Source organism: Molossus molossus, unplaced genomic scaffold (genome assembly GCF_014108415.1).
Source record: "Molossus molossus isolate mMolMol1 unplaced genomic scaffold, mMolMol1.p scaffold_m16_p_2, whole genome shotgun sequence".
Classification (NCBI taxonomy): domain Eukaryota; kingdom Metazoa; phylum Chordata; class Mammalia; order Chiroptera; family Molossidae; genus Molossus; species Molossus molossus.
Genome location: NW_023425355.1, coordinates 29,622,418 through 29,636,953, shown reverse-complemented (window position 1 = coordinate 29,636,953; position 14,536 = coordinate 29,622,418). Strand labels below are relative to the sequence as shown.

Genomic DNA, 14,536 nt, shown 5'->3' with positions numbered 1-14,536 from the left:
CCCAAAACTTAAAAATCCGTGATTCATACTGATAAAAACAAATTATTGTATCAATAAATAAATGGTGGGATGGGGAATCTTTCCTACAAAATAATTTGAAATATCAAACTTAGAAGAAGATGAGGAATATAAAAAATTACCATCAGAACATCACAGCAATAATTGCGTCAGGCAAAATCCACAGAATATTTGGATAGTTTCAAATTGTATGACCCCATATATTAATTAATTACTGTGGTTGTTTTCAAACATATGACCACAAATTCTTTTATACTCCTCCCTCCAGGGGGTTGAGCTTAATTCCTTTCCTCTAATATGGGCTAGACTTAGTAACTTGCTTCTAACAACTAGGGAATGAAAAGGAAAAAAAAAATAGTAACTTTACAAGTGGAGAAAACTGGCAGACATCACCTTAACCAAATGATCAAAGTTAATATCACCAGTGTTCAGTCATGTTGATATCATGTAACTCAGACACTATGGTGAAAAGGGGCACATCACCTCTGTGGTATTCTTCCTCAAAATCAATAACCCTAATCTAATTATGAGAAAACATCAGACAAACCCAAATTAAGGAACATTCTACAAAATAACCTCACCTTTTAAAAGTGTCAAGGTCAGAGGAAAAAAGAAAAAACAGAAACTGTCACAGAATAGGGGAGACTAAAAGGGCATGTTGATTAAATGTAATATAGATCCTGAATTAAACCTGGAACAGAAAAAAAAAAAAAAAAGACATTATTGGGAAACCTAGAGAAATCTGAATAAAGTCTGTAATTTAGTTAATAGTATCGCATAAATGTTAGTTTCTTTGCTTTTATAAGTGTACCGTACTTATTAGGCAAAGATGGTTGTAGGGTATAAGCAAATTCTTTGTACTATTTTTAAAACACTTTTTAGAAGTACAATTATTTCAGAACGAAAAGTTTAAAAATAGACCGCACTGAGCTTCAAGAACCCAAAATAAAACTCTCTTAATGAATGTAAGTGACTGAATAATTGAGGAAACAAACTGAGTAGTCATTAAATGAATTTATTATTCATTGAAAACAGGAAGATTTTACAGAACACAGTTAACAGCAATTACCAAAAAATAAGAACAGTACACGTTTATACCAGAAAATTGGAACTATTTAATAAACAAATTGCATGCATATATACATATATGTCTACGTGTGTGGAATGGTATTCCCTAAATACTATTCTGCCATTTTCTTCACTCAAAAATATAACTTGAATATAATTTCATGTGCATAACTTCATTCTTTTTTGTATATGCACAATGTACATATTATGGATAATTCATTTAATCATTATCATATTAATGGAAATTTAAATTATTTCCACCCACTTGATGTTTCAACATTAGATTGGTTACAAAGTTGAACTAGATTAGGTTTTTGCTATTGGTAAAGCACTTTCAGATAAGTGAAGGATACGAAGTAGAAAGCCAACAGGTTGGAAGGTTAGGTTGGGTAAACATAGGGTCTAAGGATAATGTAGCATAGGCAACTAAGGTAGAATCAAGAGGTCAGTGAAGACTTTCTTTCCATTATAAATTTAATTTTTAAAAACACCTGTCCAACAGCATTAGCAATCTTCCCAACAGCTGTGCTTCTGCCACAGGAAAAAAAGTTACCTGGCCCAAGCTGTAGTATAGTTGAAGTGTGCTCTCCACTTCCAACCCAGCATATGCTCTACATAGATGCAGACCTCAAGGCTTAGGCAAAGCAATCTTGAGAATCTAGCTGAGGTGGATCTTGAGCATATTGTCACATATTAAAAGTCTAAGCAGACCAACTCAGGGATTCCTATTACAGTGGGCAACATTGACACCAAATGGGGACATTTGAAATGGCAGTGGTTATAACATAGCATTTCAGGTTCACAGCAGTTCATAAGCATTATTCCCTGGATAACTGGGTATCTTTGCTACAACAATCCACAATGTGCACAGCATTTAGCCATGAGTTCAGGAAGTGGGCAGAATTCTCTGGAAGAGATGAAAGTATCATTGAACGTGCGTTTCAAGTTAAGTTCATTTGCTTGGATGTGGCCAATGGCTATTCTAAATCATTTGTGAAACTTTTGAAACTTACCCATGCCAAATTTCCAAATGTCAGGGAATGCATGCTGGGGGATGGTAGAATAGTTTACTTTCTGAAGCAGATGCACTCTAAGTGGAAATTAGCCCAGACTCTGTGTGCACCACTCACATTAGAACATGAGTGGACTACCTTCATTTTAGCAAAGTGATGGAATGCATTAGGTCTGCTTGCACTCTGAAGGGGCAAATCATCTCAGATAGAGGCTGCTTGATTGCATACTGTGCAGCCAAAACTTTGGATCTGGAGCAGGTTTTGCCATGCTGGGAAGGATGTTTCAGGACATACAGAACATGCTAGAGAAGTGAGAGAGAGGAATATGCATCTCAAGCTCTTCTATGGGATGAGTTTGAAACAGCAATAAAGAGCCCTGGCCAGTTTGGCTCAGTGGTTAGAGCGTTGGCCTGTGGTCTGGAGAGACCGGGTTCAGCTCCTGCTAAGGGCACCTACCTCAGTTGCAGTTTGTCCCCGGTCCTGGTTGGGTCCTGTACGTGGAAATCACTCGATGTGTCCTTTTCATGTCAATGTTTCTCTCTGTCTCTCTCTCCCTCCCACTCTATCTGAACAAAATATAAAAAAAAGAAAGAAAGAAAGAAAGAAAGAAAGAAAGAAAGAAAGAAAGAAAGAAAGAAAGAAACAGCAATAAAGAAATGTGTAGAAGTTGCTGAATGAGCTCCTCAGAACACAAGACTGTGGAAGTGACATCTAAAGGGAACATAGGAAACAATATTCTGGATATCAAAGTCTTATATAAGAGCTCCTGAACGGTAAAATGCTGCCTCCTTTTCCCTCCCTTCACACCACCTGCAGGACTTTGGGTTTTGGAGCTATTTCTCGTGCCTCTTGGTGCACAGAAACAGGACATTGATTAATCTGAGGCTCAGGGTGTCTACCCTCCAGACGCATGTCTTCATTGTTAAAATTAACATGTGCATCTTTTTCATTCCTTTTTAAAAATAGTTTTGTTTCAATATATTGCTACTTTCTTCAAAAATCTATTTATATTTAAAAGCTACTATGATGAACTTAATTTCAAAAGTAATTGAGTGTTACATTGATGCACTGAAATTGTTCAGGGACAAGGATGAAGGTGAAGGTTTGTATCTCTCTTGTGACCATTTAGGAAAACAGGGTCAAAATCCTCTGTCAATAGCTCCATAAAAATGGTTTTGGGGTTATGCTGACTACGTGTGAGCAGAATAAGCAGAGTAGAAGACAATGAAACTTCTGTTCCAATTTTTGTGCTGTCAGGAAGGAGGTTTTATGTTTGCCAATTTTTGAGCCAATTGGCAAATGGCTCTTTCTGAAATGCTGACATTTCTGAGTGATGCACCATTTGAAATTACAAGAGCCACTCAAGCATCATTAAAGCTGGAGCTTAACCTCCACTCCCCATCCCCAATTCACATCTGACTATCTGCCTAGTTAGATAACCTTCCCCTCTCCACTTCCTGCCACTCCACAGAAGAATGTACAGGAAAGGGGAAAAGCACACAAGGCAACATTTGCTAAAGGCAATATGGGGGGGGGGGGGGCGCAGATACTGTGTGCAGCGTCAACAGGGGAGGGAAAGATCATTTCCAGCTGCAGTGGCTTCAGAACCTGGGTGATGAAGGCTGACCCCCTAAGAATGAGCAGGACTAGGGTCTAGGAAGAAGAAAAAGGCAATCCAAAGGAAGAAAATGTCATGCAAGGACAAAGAGAAAGAATAAGGCATACTTGGGGTAGAGTGAATGAGAGTTCCTTTTGGCTGGAGCGGATAAATGGATGACGTGTTCTGAGGCTCAATTCTGACCAATGCTTAATTTCAGGATGAGGAAAGTAGGGTTTACTTTGTGCATGGTAGGTTTGCCATCCAGGGCCTTCGGGCGGAAGAATGACAAGCTGAAAATAATGAAGAGTGATGTTTAATTTGATGGTAACATGCAAGGTGAATTGGAAAGGGAGAAGGAGGTGCTAAAGGCAGATAGGTCAGAGAAGAGGTTACTTCCGTGAAGCAATAAGGACCTAAACCTATACACAAATGTTTATAGCAGCTCTTTTCACAATTACTCAAAACTGGGAACAACCCAAATATCTTTCTGTGGGTAAATGGATATGTAAATTGGAACATCTCTATAACAGAATATTACTCAGCAAAAAGAAAAGAATGAACTATTGATACATGAAACAGCTTAAATCAATCTGAGGGCATTACGCTGAATGAGAGAAGCCTCTCTCTAAATGTGACATACGGTAGATTTTATTTATATGTCATTCTGAAAAAGGCAAAACTACAGGAATTTGGACTAGATTAGTGGTTGCCAGAGTTCAGGGAAGGGGTAAGATATGACAATAAAGGGGTAGCATGAGAGAGTTTTTTTTGTGTGGTAATTGAACTGTACACCAACTGTGGTGGTGGTTACACAAACCTATATATTGGTAGACTTCATAGAACTATACGCCCAAAAAAGGGTTAATTTTGCAATATAATTGTACTTCTGAAAAAAATACCAGAGTTGTCTCTTATTAGATGTAACATCTGAACGAATGAAAGCATTTCATCACCGTAGTTAATACTACATCTTTATAATTCATTATCTAAACTTACATTAAAAACTCTTTCTCAAATAATAGAAAATATATCCTTCAAATGTGGAATAACTTTTCATGTTTAAATATACAATATAAAATATTAAGCCAGCAAAAACATTTATTTTTTTCAACCCTTCCTCCCCCGGTAGTGGACTCTGTTGTTGGCTGCCATATTGCACTGTGACCATCCTAGACAAGAGATCCCTCTTTGCCTCCTTCCCAAGACTTTGCAGCTGGCCTCACTGGCTAGATTACCATTCCAGGCATTAACACACTTCCAAGTACCAGTGGAATTTGGGTTGCAAAGATATCTGTTTCCTTTTTTAACGTTTTTTTGTTTTGTTTTGTTTTGTTTACAGCAGTGGTGTTCCCTCCGTGTTCTGATAATAACAATTACACATGTTGATAGCTCTATTTTTAATGGAACAAAGTGAACAATACCAGAATATCTCAAGAGTGCCAATGAGAATGAGAATTCCACTTGCTAATAAGTCTCACACCAAATAGTGGGATACTCTGAATGTTTCATGAATGTATGAGAGTTATTTTCCAACATATTTCTTTGTCTTCCAAAATAAAGCTCTGCATAAAGTAGGCTTTTCTATGGACTCATTGATTAACAAGGCACTGGATCCACTAGAGTGTCTGTCTGAAGCCTCCATTTGAAATCCGAGTGGAACCATCCAGCACTCATCAATGGAAAGGTCAGACATCTAGCACTTTATAATTTGAGTTCAGCCAGAAGGAGTAAAAGTCTAAAATTACTTATATAAACTTGCTAACTAGAGAAAACTGGGACTCTTTGCACAGAGTAATATGGGAGAGTTTTTAAAGATGCTGTTTCGGTAAGAGTTAAATTTTTTTTTCTAACACATCAATATGTTGTGAAAACTGTCATTCCATTTGTAGCTATTTTTCCCAAAGTCTTAAAAATTGATATAACTAATTTGTCCTCCGTAATGTATCAGATATTGCTTATGTAGCATCTCCTTTTAAAATATTTTTAAAGTATTCTGATTGTTTAAAACATTAAACAAAACACACACCTATTCAAGAAAACTAGTTAAAAAAAATCCCACCTCCTCATTCCTAGATTCTTTTCTAGTCGTCCCACCGGATCTACCACCTTCTCCCATTTTAATGCTAAATAAGGCTACAGGGGAAATGGTGGACGGTAGGGTGTTGCGGGAGGAGGGGAGGTGGGCGAATTGGATGCAAGAGAGTGAAAGAAATGATTCCCCCCAAAAGAAGGAGAAATGGTCGATTAAACCCAAGAGGCTGATCTTCCCCGGTAATCCGAGGAAGGCGAATAGAAGCTGCAGGGAGAAGTACCAGTTTTATTGTCTCTGATTGGCAAATACGGAAAAAAAAGATTGACAGCATCTAGTGGAGGGAATGCAGGGGGCGGGCTGCGGTGCTGAAAGGGAGGGGTAATGAAGGACTCCAGCTCATTGATGACGCGCGACCCTCACGTGACCAGGAGTCGACGTGTGCAGAAGTCCTTATAGTCCGGGGCCTGTTTCCCTGTAGCAGCTCCCTATTGCTGGAGAAGAAAAGTGCCCCGGATCCTTTCAGGTAAGTGCAACGGTGGGAGCTGCCCTGGGGACCCTCAGGTCTAGGAGTCAGAGAACAAAACCCAAACGAAGCCGGCACTGCTTTCTCAACACTACGGTTTGGCCAAACTCCCATTTCTGTGCAGGATTTTGTGGGCTGTTTGGTGGGGAGGAAGTGGGGAGGGGGGAGTGGAGAGGGAGAAGTGTAGCCAATTGAGGGTCTCCGGCGCAAGACATAGAAACAATTTGGCAATAATTTGCGTCTCTTATTCCCTGCCTGCAGGGAACCGGTGGGCACCGGGGAGGGAGGGCGGGGTTGCCTGAGAAGGAGAGAGGATGAGGACATGGGGAAACTTTAGACGAACAAGGCCATGGTTCGGATACTGGCCTGCTCACCAAGCATTCCTGTCGGTCTGCAGGACTTTTGGTCTTTTGAGCGCGACACAAATCGAGTGAGGGAAGGAGAAAAATCCCCTGGATCCCTGCAGGTCAGTGTAAGGTTGCAATTGCCTCAGGTCCCTTGGGGTGGGGATGGGAATGTGGATGACACCAAAGCCCATTTCGCGGTCGCCGCTGCAGCCTCTCCCCATCCGGATTAAGCCCGTGGAGGCCTTTGCAGAGCCTGCAGCGGAAATGAGGCGGGGGAGGGGGTAAGGTTGGAGAAGCATGGATGGGGGAGGGGAGGCCAGAGACTGGACCGGCCGGTCTCAGGTGAGAGGCTGGAGGTTGGGATGGCTTGGGAAAGCCCGAAAGGGCGGGAGTGTTGGAGACCAGTGGCGAGGGAGGAGTTAATTGCTTCGGTGCAGCCTGCTTTTCAGGGCCTGTAGCAGGGCCTGCTGGGAAATGGTGGGCTAGAGCAGGAGGAGAGAAGATGGAGCTGGAGTGAGAGGGGGAGGGAAGGGAGGTGGAGGAAGGGGTGGAGTCAGGGGAATTCTGAGCCTGAGAATCTAGCTTTCTCTAGTTGGAAAACTTTGACAATTAGGGATCTGAATGAGAAAAGGCCAGTCTCTCTGGGAACCCAAACTCTCGCTGCTGGTCTGTTTGCCTGTTTGCCTGGCATCTAGTTGTTTTGTTTCTTTGTTTTCTAGGATTTATTCAAGAAGGAAATAATAGAAAAATACTCAACATGCAAAAGTCTTGTGAAGAAAATGAAAGGAAACAACAGAACATGCCAAAAGCTGAGGAAGACCACCCTTCAGAAGATGTACCACAGGAGGCAGAAGGAAATCCTCAGCCTTCGGAAGACAGTGTAAGCCAGGAAGCAGAAGGAAACCTTAGAAGCGGGCTGACTCAACCTGTTCAGGGATTTAAAGAGGACACTCCCGTTAGGCATTTGGACCCTGAGGAGATGCTAAGAGGAGTAGATGAGTTGGAAAGGCTTAGGGAAGAAATAAGAAGAGTAAGAAACAAGTTTGTGATGATGCATTGGAAGCAAAGACATTCACGCAGACGACCTTATCCTGTGTGCTTTAGGCCTTGAATTCTATTTTTTTTAATCCGATAGCAAAATCTGGCCCCTGCTTTCTTTCTGTTTGCATTTTCTGACGTATCTTTTACCTTCGTTTTATTTTTAATCATCTGGTGGAATTTTGTTTTAGATAGTTTCCTTGTTAACCAGCATTTTATTGGATTTTGTATTTCGACCCATTCTCCAGGTCTTTTTCAATTGGGAAGTTTCACATAAATGCATGAAAATATGTTAATTCTATATTGTAAAGTAACGTAAGTTACAAAGCAGCATATTTAGTATCACCTCACATATGTAGGATAAAAATCCCAAATTGTGTGAGTGCGTGCGTGCGTGCGTGTATACATACATACATACATACATCAAAAACTTAACTGTGCTTATTTCTGTGTGGTGTGAGTTTTCTTTTTGCTTATATGTATTTTTTAATGAACTTGTGTCACCAACAGAATTAAAATTTTTTAATAAGTAAGAGAATCAAATAATTTGCAACCAGCTTATAAGGGCAATGGGGGCACTTAAACTCTTGATGAAATAATAAAGTGTAAACCTCAAATCACCTCTGGATCTCTTAGCCAGAGGAATAAAACTGGCAATTATTACAGACACACTTGCTTAAGACCTGGTCTTTTCAAGGGGAAAACATTTGCTTCACAAGGCAGGTATGGGGAAGAAAGGAGGGGACTCAGCTGTGATTGGTGGGCTCATGTTCCCACCTGTGCATACAGAACTCCAACCCACTACAGAACATAGTTATTTGAGGGAGGGCCCTGGCATGACTCAACCTGTACTCTGGAACAAGTCCATTAGACAGGGAAGTGGGGCTTCTATGGCAGTCCTCTGCTGGTGAGCTCCACCCCTGTGTCCTCCCTTGGGTCCTTTGCTCTCTGCTGGCTCCACTGCTGATGGGGCACTGCAGTTGAGCACCAATCCTCACTGAGTTACCTGGAGTCCCCAGTGGGTTGAACTCCCACTCTGTTTTCTGAAGCCTCTCTCTGCTTTACAGTGACAACACAGGTGGGGATTGTTTCAGAATTGCTTGGGTCACAATGTTTTGCAGAGTTCTTAGCAAAACAGCCCCTTCTGTTTTCTATCCCAGAACCCCTCCTCTCCATAGGAGTCAGACATGATGAGTCCATTTGGGGAGTTGGACGGGATACAAGGTTGAGTGAAAAATGCTGTAGTCAGAGTTGATGCTCCAGGTTTTAGGACTAAGATTTTGTCTTTCTTGTGAGATCACCTGTCCCTAAAGGCTCCTGGTGGACCTGCTTGCCTTCCTGGTTCACAAGACTTAGAATATACAAAATTGCACCAGGCGATACAGAAAAGAGATCTAAGGGAATAGTCTCTACCCCATCCCATCCCCAGTTGGAATGTTAAAAAAAAAATCTTGCAAAGGCAGTAAGAACTTTATAAATGCACTTGAAGTCAAATTGCTACTATGTAAATATTAGGGATTATACTTCCCTTACAAATAAAACAAAGACCTTTTTCTCTTGATATTCCTACATACTTGTGTATAAGTGACACCATGTTTTATTATTTAATTACTTTCTTTTTTAATCCTCTTTTCTTAGAGGAAGGGAGAGGGAGGGAGGGAGGGAGGGAGAGAGAGAGAAAAAAAACCCATGTGAGAGGGAAACATGAATTGGTTGCCTCCTGTATGTGCCCTGAAGGGGGATGGAACCTGCAACCTGCGTATATTCCCTGCCTTTGGAATCGAACCCGTGACTCTCCCGTGCATGGGTCGATGCTCCAACCAACCAACTGAGCCACACCAGCCAGGGCTTTAATTGATTTCTTGATTGGTCATTACAAAGGAACCAGTAGGTTTATCCAAATTCTGCACCTGACTCAATAATCTTATACAAATCTTTTTATTTCTCTAGTATTGTGACAAGCAATTCCCAAAAGAAACCATGCATAGAATGTGTTGCATGCCAAATGTTTTATCAAAGTCTTGCATAATCACCTGCATCAGACTCACCTGCAGAACATCTTTAAATTACTGATTTCTGAGACCTACTCACTGACTAAAGGTGGGCTGTAGAAATAGCAGTTCATAAGTTTCTCCAAGTGATTATGATACATACTGAAGCAGGAGGACAACTGATACATACTGTATGCTTTCCAGTATTACAAATACAAACCATAAAATAATTAGAAGTAAATGTTGGTGAATGTTTATTGAAATTCATGAAGCAGAATTCCATAACAACATTTTTTAATTGTATTTTTGTTACAGATGTTTTTCCTTTTTTACCCCATTGACACCCTCCTCCCCATCCCCCCCAACCCGTCCCCTGCTTTGTCCTCCATGTCCATTGGTTATGCATATAAGTTCTGTGGTTTATCTCCCCCCCCCCAACACTCCCTTTTCTGAGGGTTGTCAGGCCTTACCCTGTTTCCACATCTCTGGGTCTACCCTATTACTCAGAGTGTTATGTTCATTATATTCCACAAATGAGTGAGATAATGTGGTATTTGTCTTTCTCTGCTTGGCTTGTTTCGCTTAGGATAATACTTTACAGGTCCCTCCATGTCATCTCAAAGGATCAGAGACCTTTCTTTCATACAGCTGCATAGTACTCCATTGTGTATATGTACCACCGCTTTTTTATCCATTTGTCTACTGAGGGACACTTGGGCTGTTTCCAGATCTTAACTATTGTAAATAGTGCTGCTATAAACATGGGGGTACATATATTCTTTCTGATTGGTGTTTCAGGCTTCTTAGGGTATATTCCTAGAAGAGGGACCACTGGGTCAAATGGAAATTCAATTTTTGAGGTAACACCATATTGTTTTCCATAGTGGCTGCACCAGTCTGCATTCCCACCAGCAGTGTACTAGAGTCCCCTTTCTCCACACCCTCGCCAACACTTGTTGTTTGATGATTTGTTGATGGCGGCCATTCTGACAGGTGTGAGGTGATACCTCATTGTTGTTTTAATTTGCATCTCTCTGATGATTAGTGATGTTGAGCATTTCTTCATACGTCTCTTGAGCATTTGTTTGTCCTGTTTGGAGAGGTGTCTATTCAGCTCCTCTGCCCATTTTATAATTGGGTTCTTTGTCTTCCTTTTGTTGAGTTGTATCAGCACCCTATATATTTTGGAAATTAACCCCTTATCTGATGTATTATTGGCAATGATGCTCTCCCATGCAGTGGGTTGCCTTTCCATTTTGATGGTTGTTTCTTTTGCTGTGCAGAAGCTTTTGGGTTTGATGTAGTTCCATGCATTCATTTTTTCTTTCTTTCTGTTGCCTTAGGTGATGTATCAGTGAAAATTCTGCTGTGTATGATGTCCAAAATTTTGTTGCCTACATTTTCTTCTAGGATTTTTATGGATTCATGAGTCACATTTAAGTCTTTTATCCATTTTGAGTTTATTTTTGTGTGTGGTGTAAGTTGATGCTCTAGTTTCATTATTTTGCATGTAGCTGTCCAATTTTCCCAACACTATTTATTAAAGAGGCTGTCTTTACTCCACTGTATGCTCTTGCCACCTTTGTCAAATATTAATTGAGCATATTGCCTTGGGTCCATTTCTGGGTTCTCTGTTCTGTTCCACTGGTCTATATGCCTGTTCTTGTGCCAGTACCAGGCTATTTTAATTACAGTGGCTTTGTAGTATAACCTGATATCTGGTATTGTGATCCCACCTACTTTGTCCTCCTTTTTCAAGATTGCTGTGGCTATTCGGGGTTTTTTTTGGTTCCATATGAACTTTTGAAGTACTTGTTCTAGTTCTGTGAAATATGTCGTTGGTATTTTGATGAGAATTGCATTGAATCTATAGATGGCTTTGGGTAATATGGATATTTTAATGATGTTATTTCTTCCAATCCATAAACAAGGTATGTGCTTCCACTTTTTTATATCTTCCTCTATTTATTTTTTTAATGACCTGTTGTTTTTTGCAAATAGGTCCTTTCTTTCTTTGGTTAAGTTTATTCCTAGGTGTCTTAATTTTTTTGCCACGATGGTAAATGGGATTTTTTTTTAGTTTCTCTTTCTGTGAGTTCATCATTGATGTATAAGAATGCCATCGATTTATTGACATTAATTTTGTATCTTGCTACTTTGCCAAATTCATTTATTAAGTTTAGTAGATTTTTGATGGAGTCTTTAGGGTTTTCTATGTATAATATCATGTCATCTGCAAATAATGACAGTTTCACTTCCTTCTTTCCAATTTGGATCCCTTTTATTTTTTCTTCCTCTCTGATTGCTGTGGCTAAGACTGCCAGTACTATGTTAAATAAAAGTGGCAAAAGTGGGCATCCCTATCTTGTTCCTGTTCTCAAGGGACATGCTTTTAGTTTCTGCCCATTGAGTATGATGTTGGCTGTAGGTCTTTCATATATGGCCTTTATTATGTTGAGATATGATCCCTTTATTTCCAGATTGCTGAGTGTTATTATCAGAAATGGGTGCTGGATTTTGTCGAATGCTTTTTCAGCATCTATTGATATGATCATGTGGTTTTTATCTTTGATTTTGTTAATGTGGTGTATCAAATTTATTGATTTGTGAATATTGTACCATCCTTGCATCCCTGGGATTAATCCCACTTGGTCATGGTGAATAATTTTTTTGATGTATTGCTGGATCCGATTTGCTAGTATTTTGTTCAGGATTTTGGCATCTATGTTCATCAGAGATACTGGCCTGTAGTGTTCTTTCTTTGTAGTGTCTTTTTCTGGTTTTGGAATTAGAATTATGCTGGCTTAATAAAACAAGTTTGGAAGTCTTCCTTTTTCTTGAACTTTTTGAAATAGTTTGAGGAGAATGGGTGTTAGTTCTTTTTTTGAATGTTCGGTAAAATTCTCCTGTGAAGCCATCCGGGCCTGGGCTTTTGTGTGCTGGGAGAGTCTTGATTACATCTTCAATTCCCTTAGTTGTTATTGGTTTGTTCAAGTTTTCTGTCTCTTCCCGGTCCAGTTTTGAAACACTAAGTGTTTCTAAAAATTCGTCCATTTCGCTTAGATTATTGAATTTGTTGCCATATAATTGTTCATAGTAGTTGTTAATGATCTTTTGTATATCTGTGGTGTCAGTTGTTACTTCTCTTTCATTTCTGATTTTGTGTATTTGAATGCTCTCTCTTTGTTTTTTGGTGAGTCTATCTAAGGGTCCATCAATCTTGTTTATCTTTTCGAAAAACCAGCTCTGTGTTTCGTTGATCCTTTGAATTGTTTTTTTTTTTTTTTTTGGTCTCCATGTCATTTATTTCTGCTCTGATCTTTACTATTTTCTTCCTTATACTTGCTCTGGAGTTTTCTTTTTGTTTTCTTTCTAGTTCTTTAAGTTGTGAGGTTAGGTAGTATATTAGAAATTTTTCTTATTTCTTGAGGTAGGCCTTTAGTGCTATGAACTTCCCTCTCAGAACTGCTTTTGCTGCATCCCATAGATTTTGTGTTGTTGTATGTTCATTTTCATTGGTTTCCAGGAAGTTTTAAATTTCTTCCTTGATCTCCTCAGTAACCCATTCATTGTTTAATAACATGCTATTTAACCTTTATGTATTCAAATGTCTTTGCATGTTTTTGTTGCAATTGAGATCTAGTTTCATGGCATTGTGATCTGAGAAGATGCTTGATATGATTTCAATCTTCTTGAACTTGTAGAGACTTAGTTTGTGTCCTATCATGTGGTTCATCTTTGAGAATGTCCCGTGTGCACTTGAGAAGAATGTGAATTCTGCAGTTTTTGAGTGTAATTCTCTGCAAATATCTATTAAATCCATTTGGTCTAGTGCTTCATTTAGAGTTTCTGTTTCCTTGTTAATTTTTATGTCTAGAGGATGTATCCAGTGATGTCACTGGGATGTTGAAGTCCCCTGCTATGATTGTATTGGTGTCGATTTCTCCTTTGAAGTACTCCAGAAGATTTTTAATATGTGTTGTTGCTCCTATATTGGGTGCATATATGTTTATCAAGGTTATATCGTCCTGTTGGATAGATTCTTTCAATATTATGTAGTGGCCTTCTTTGTTTCTAGTTATGGCCTTCATTTTGAAATCTATTTTATTAGATATGAGTATTGCTACCCCAGCTTTTTTTTTTTTTTTTTTTCTGTTTGCTTGGATGATTTTTTTCCATCCTTTCACTTTCAACCTATGTGAGTCTTTTGTTGTGAGGTGCGTCTCTTGTAAACAACATATAGATGAGTCATGCATTCTTATCTAATCAGCTACTCTGTGTCTTTTTATCGGAGCATTCAATCCAATTACATTTAAGGTGATTATTGATATGTACTTATTTATTGCCATTTTTGTTTCGTGTGGTTCTATTTTTCTTCCTATTTTTTCTACTAATTACAGCAGTCCTTTTACCTTTTCTTGCAGTGCTGGTTTGGTGCTAATGTATTCCCTTAGCCCTTTTTTTTTTTTTTTTTTTTGGTCTGGAAAGCTTTTTATTTGACCTTCTATTTTGAATGATAGCCTTACTGGGTGGAGTAGTTTTGGATTCATAACCTTGTTTTTCATGACTTTGATTGCTTCATGCCATTCCCTTTTGGCCTGTAGTGTTTCTGTTGAGAAGTCACCTGAGAGCTTTATGGGGGTTCCTTTGTAGATAACCTGTTGCTTATCTCTTGCTGCTTTTCGGATTCTCTCTTTGTCTTTAGTTTTTGGCATTTTAACTACTATGTATGTTGGTGTGTGCCTATTTGGGTTCTTCTTACTAGGGGCTCTCTGTGCTTCTTGAACTTGAATGCCTTCTTCCTTTACCAAATTAAGGAGTTGTCTGTCACTATTTTTTCAAATATATTCTCTAAACCTTGCTCATTTTCTTCTTCGGGGACTCCTAAGATGTTAATATTATTCCG

At 39.3% G+C, this 14,536-nt stretch overlaps 1 protein-coding gene and 1 pseudogene across 2 annotated transcripts; both read left to right on the top strand.

Moving 5' to 3' along the window:
* The first annotated feature begins 1,705 nt into the window (after positions 1 to 1,705).
* Positions 1,706 to 2,469, top strand: LOC118636166 (annotated as a pseudogene).
* Positions 2,470 to 6,175: 3,706 nt separating this feature from the next.
* Positions 6,176 to 8,297, top strand: TCEAL8 (transcription elongation factor A like 8). Of its 2 annotated transcripts, XM_036271309.1 has the most exons (3): positions 6,182 to 6,254; positions 6,652 to 6,720; positions 7,321 to 8,297. In XM_036271309.1, exon 3 carries the CDS (start codon positions 7,359 to 7,361, stop codon positions 7,710 to 7,712), a length of 354 nt encoding a protein of 117 aa, XP_036127202.1. In that variant the 5' UTR covers positions 6,182 to 6,254; positions 6,652 to 6,720; positions 7,321 to 7,358; the 3' UTR covers positions 7,713 to 8,297. The 2 variants fall into 2 exon arrangements, with proteins under 2 accessions (XP_036127203.1, XP_036127202.1); XM_036271310.1 differs by lacking the exon at positions 6,652 to 6,720 and having other exon boundaries at positions 6,176 to 6,254.
* Positions 8,298 to 14,536: the final 6,239 nt, after the last annotated feature.

What these genes read in the sequence shown, in the direction of transcription:
- TCEAL8 (XM_036271310.1), top strand. Translation starts at nt 7,359, where the DNA reads ATGCAAAAGTCTTGTGAAGAAAATGAAAGGAAACAACAGAACATGCCA.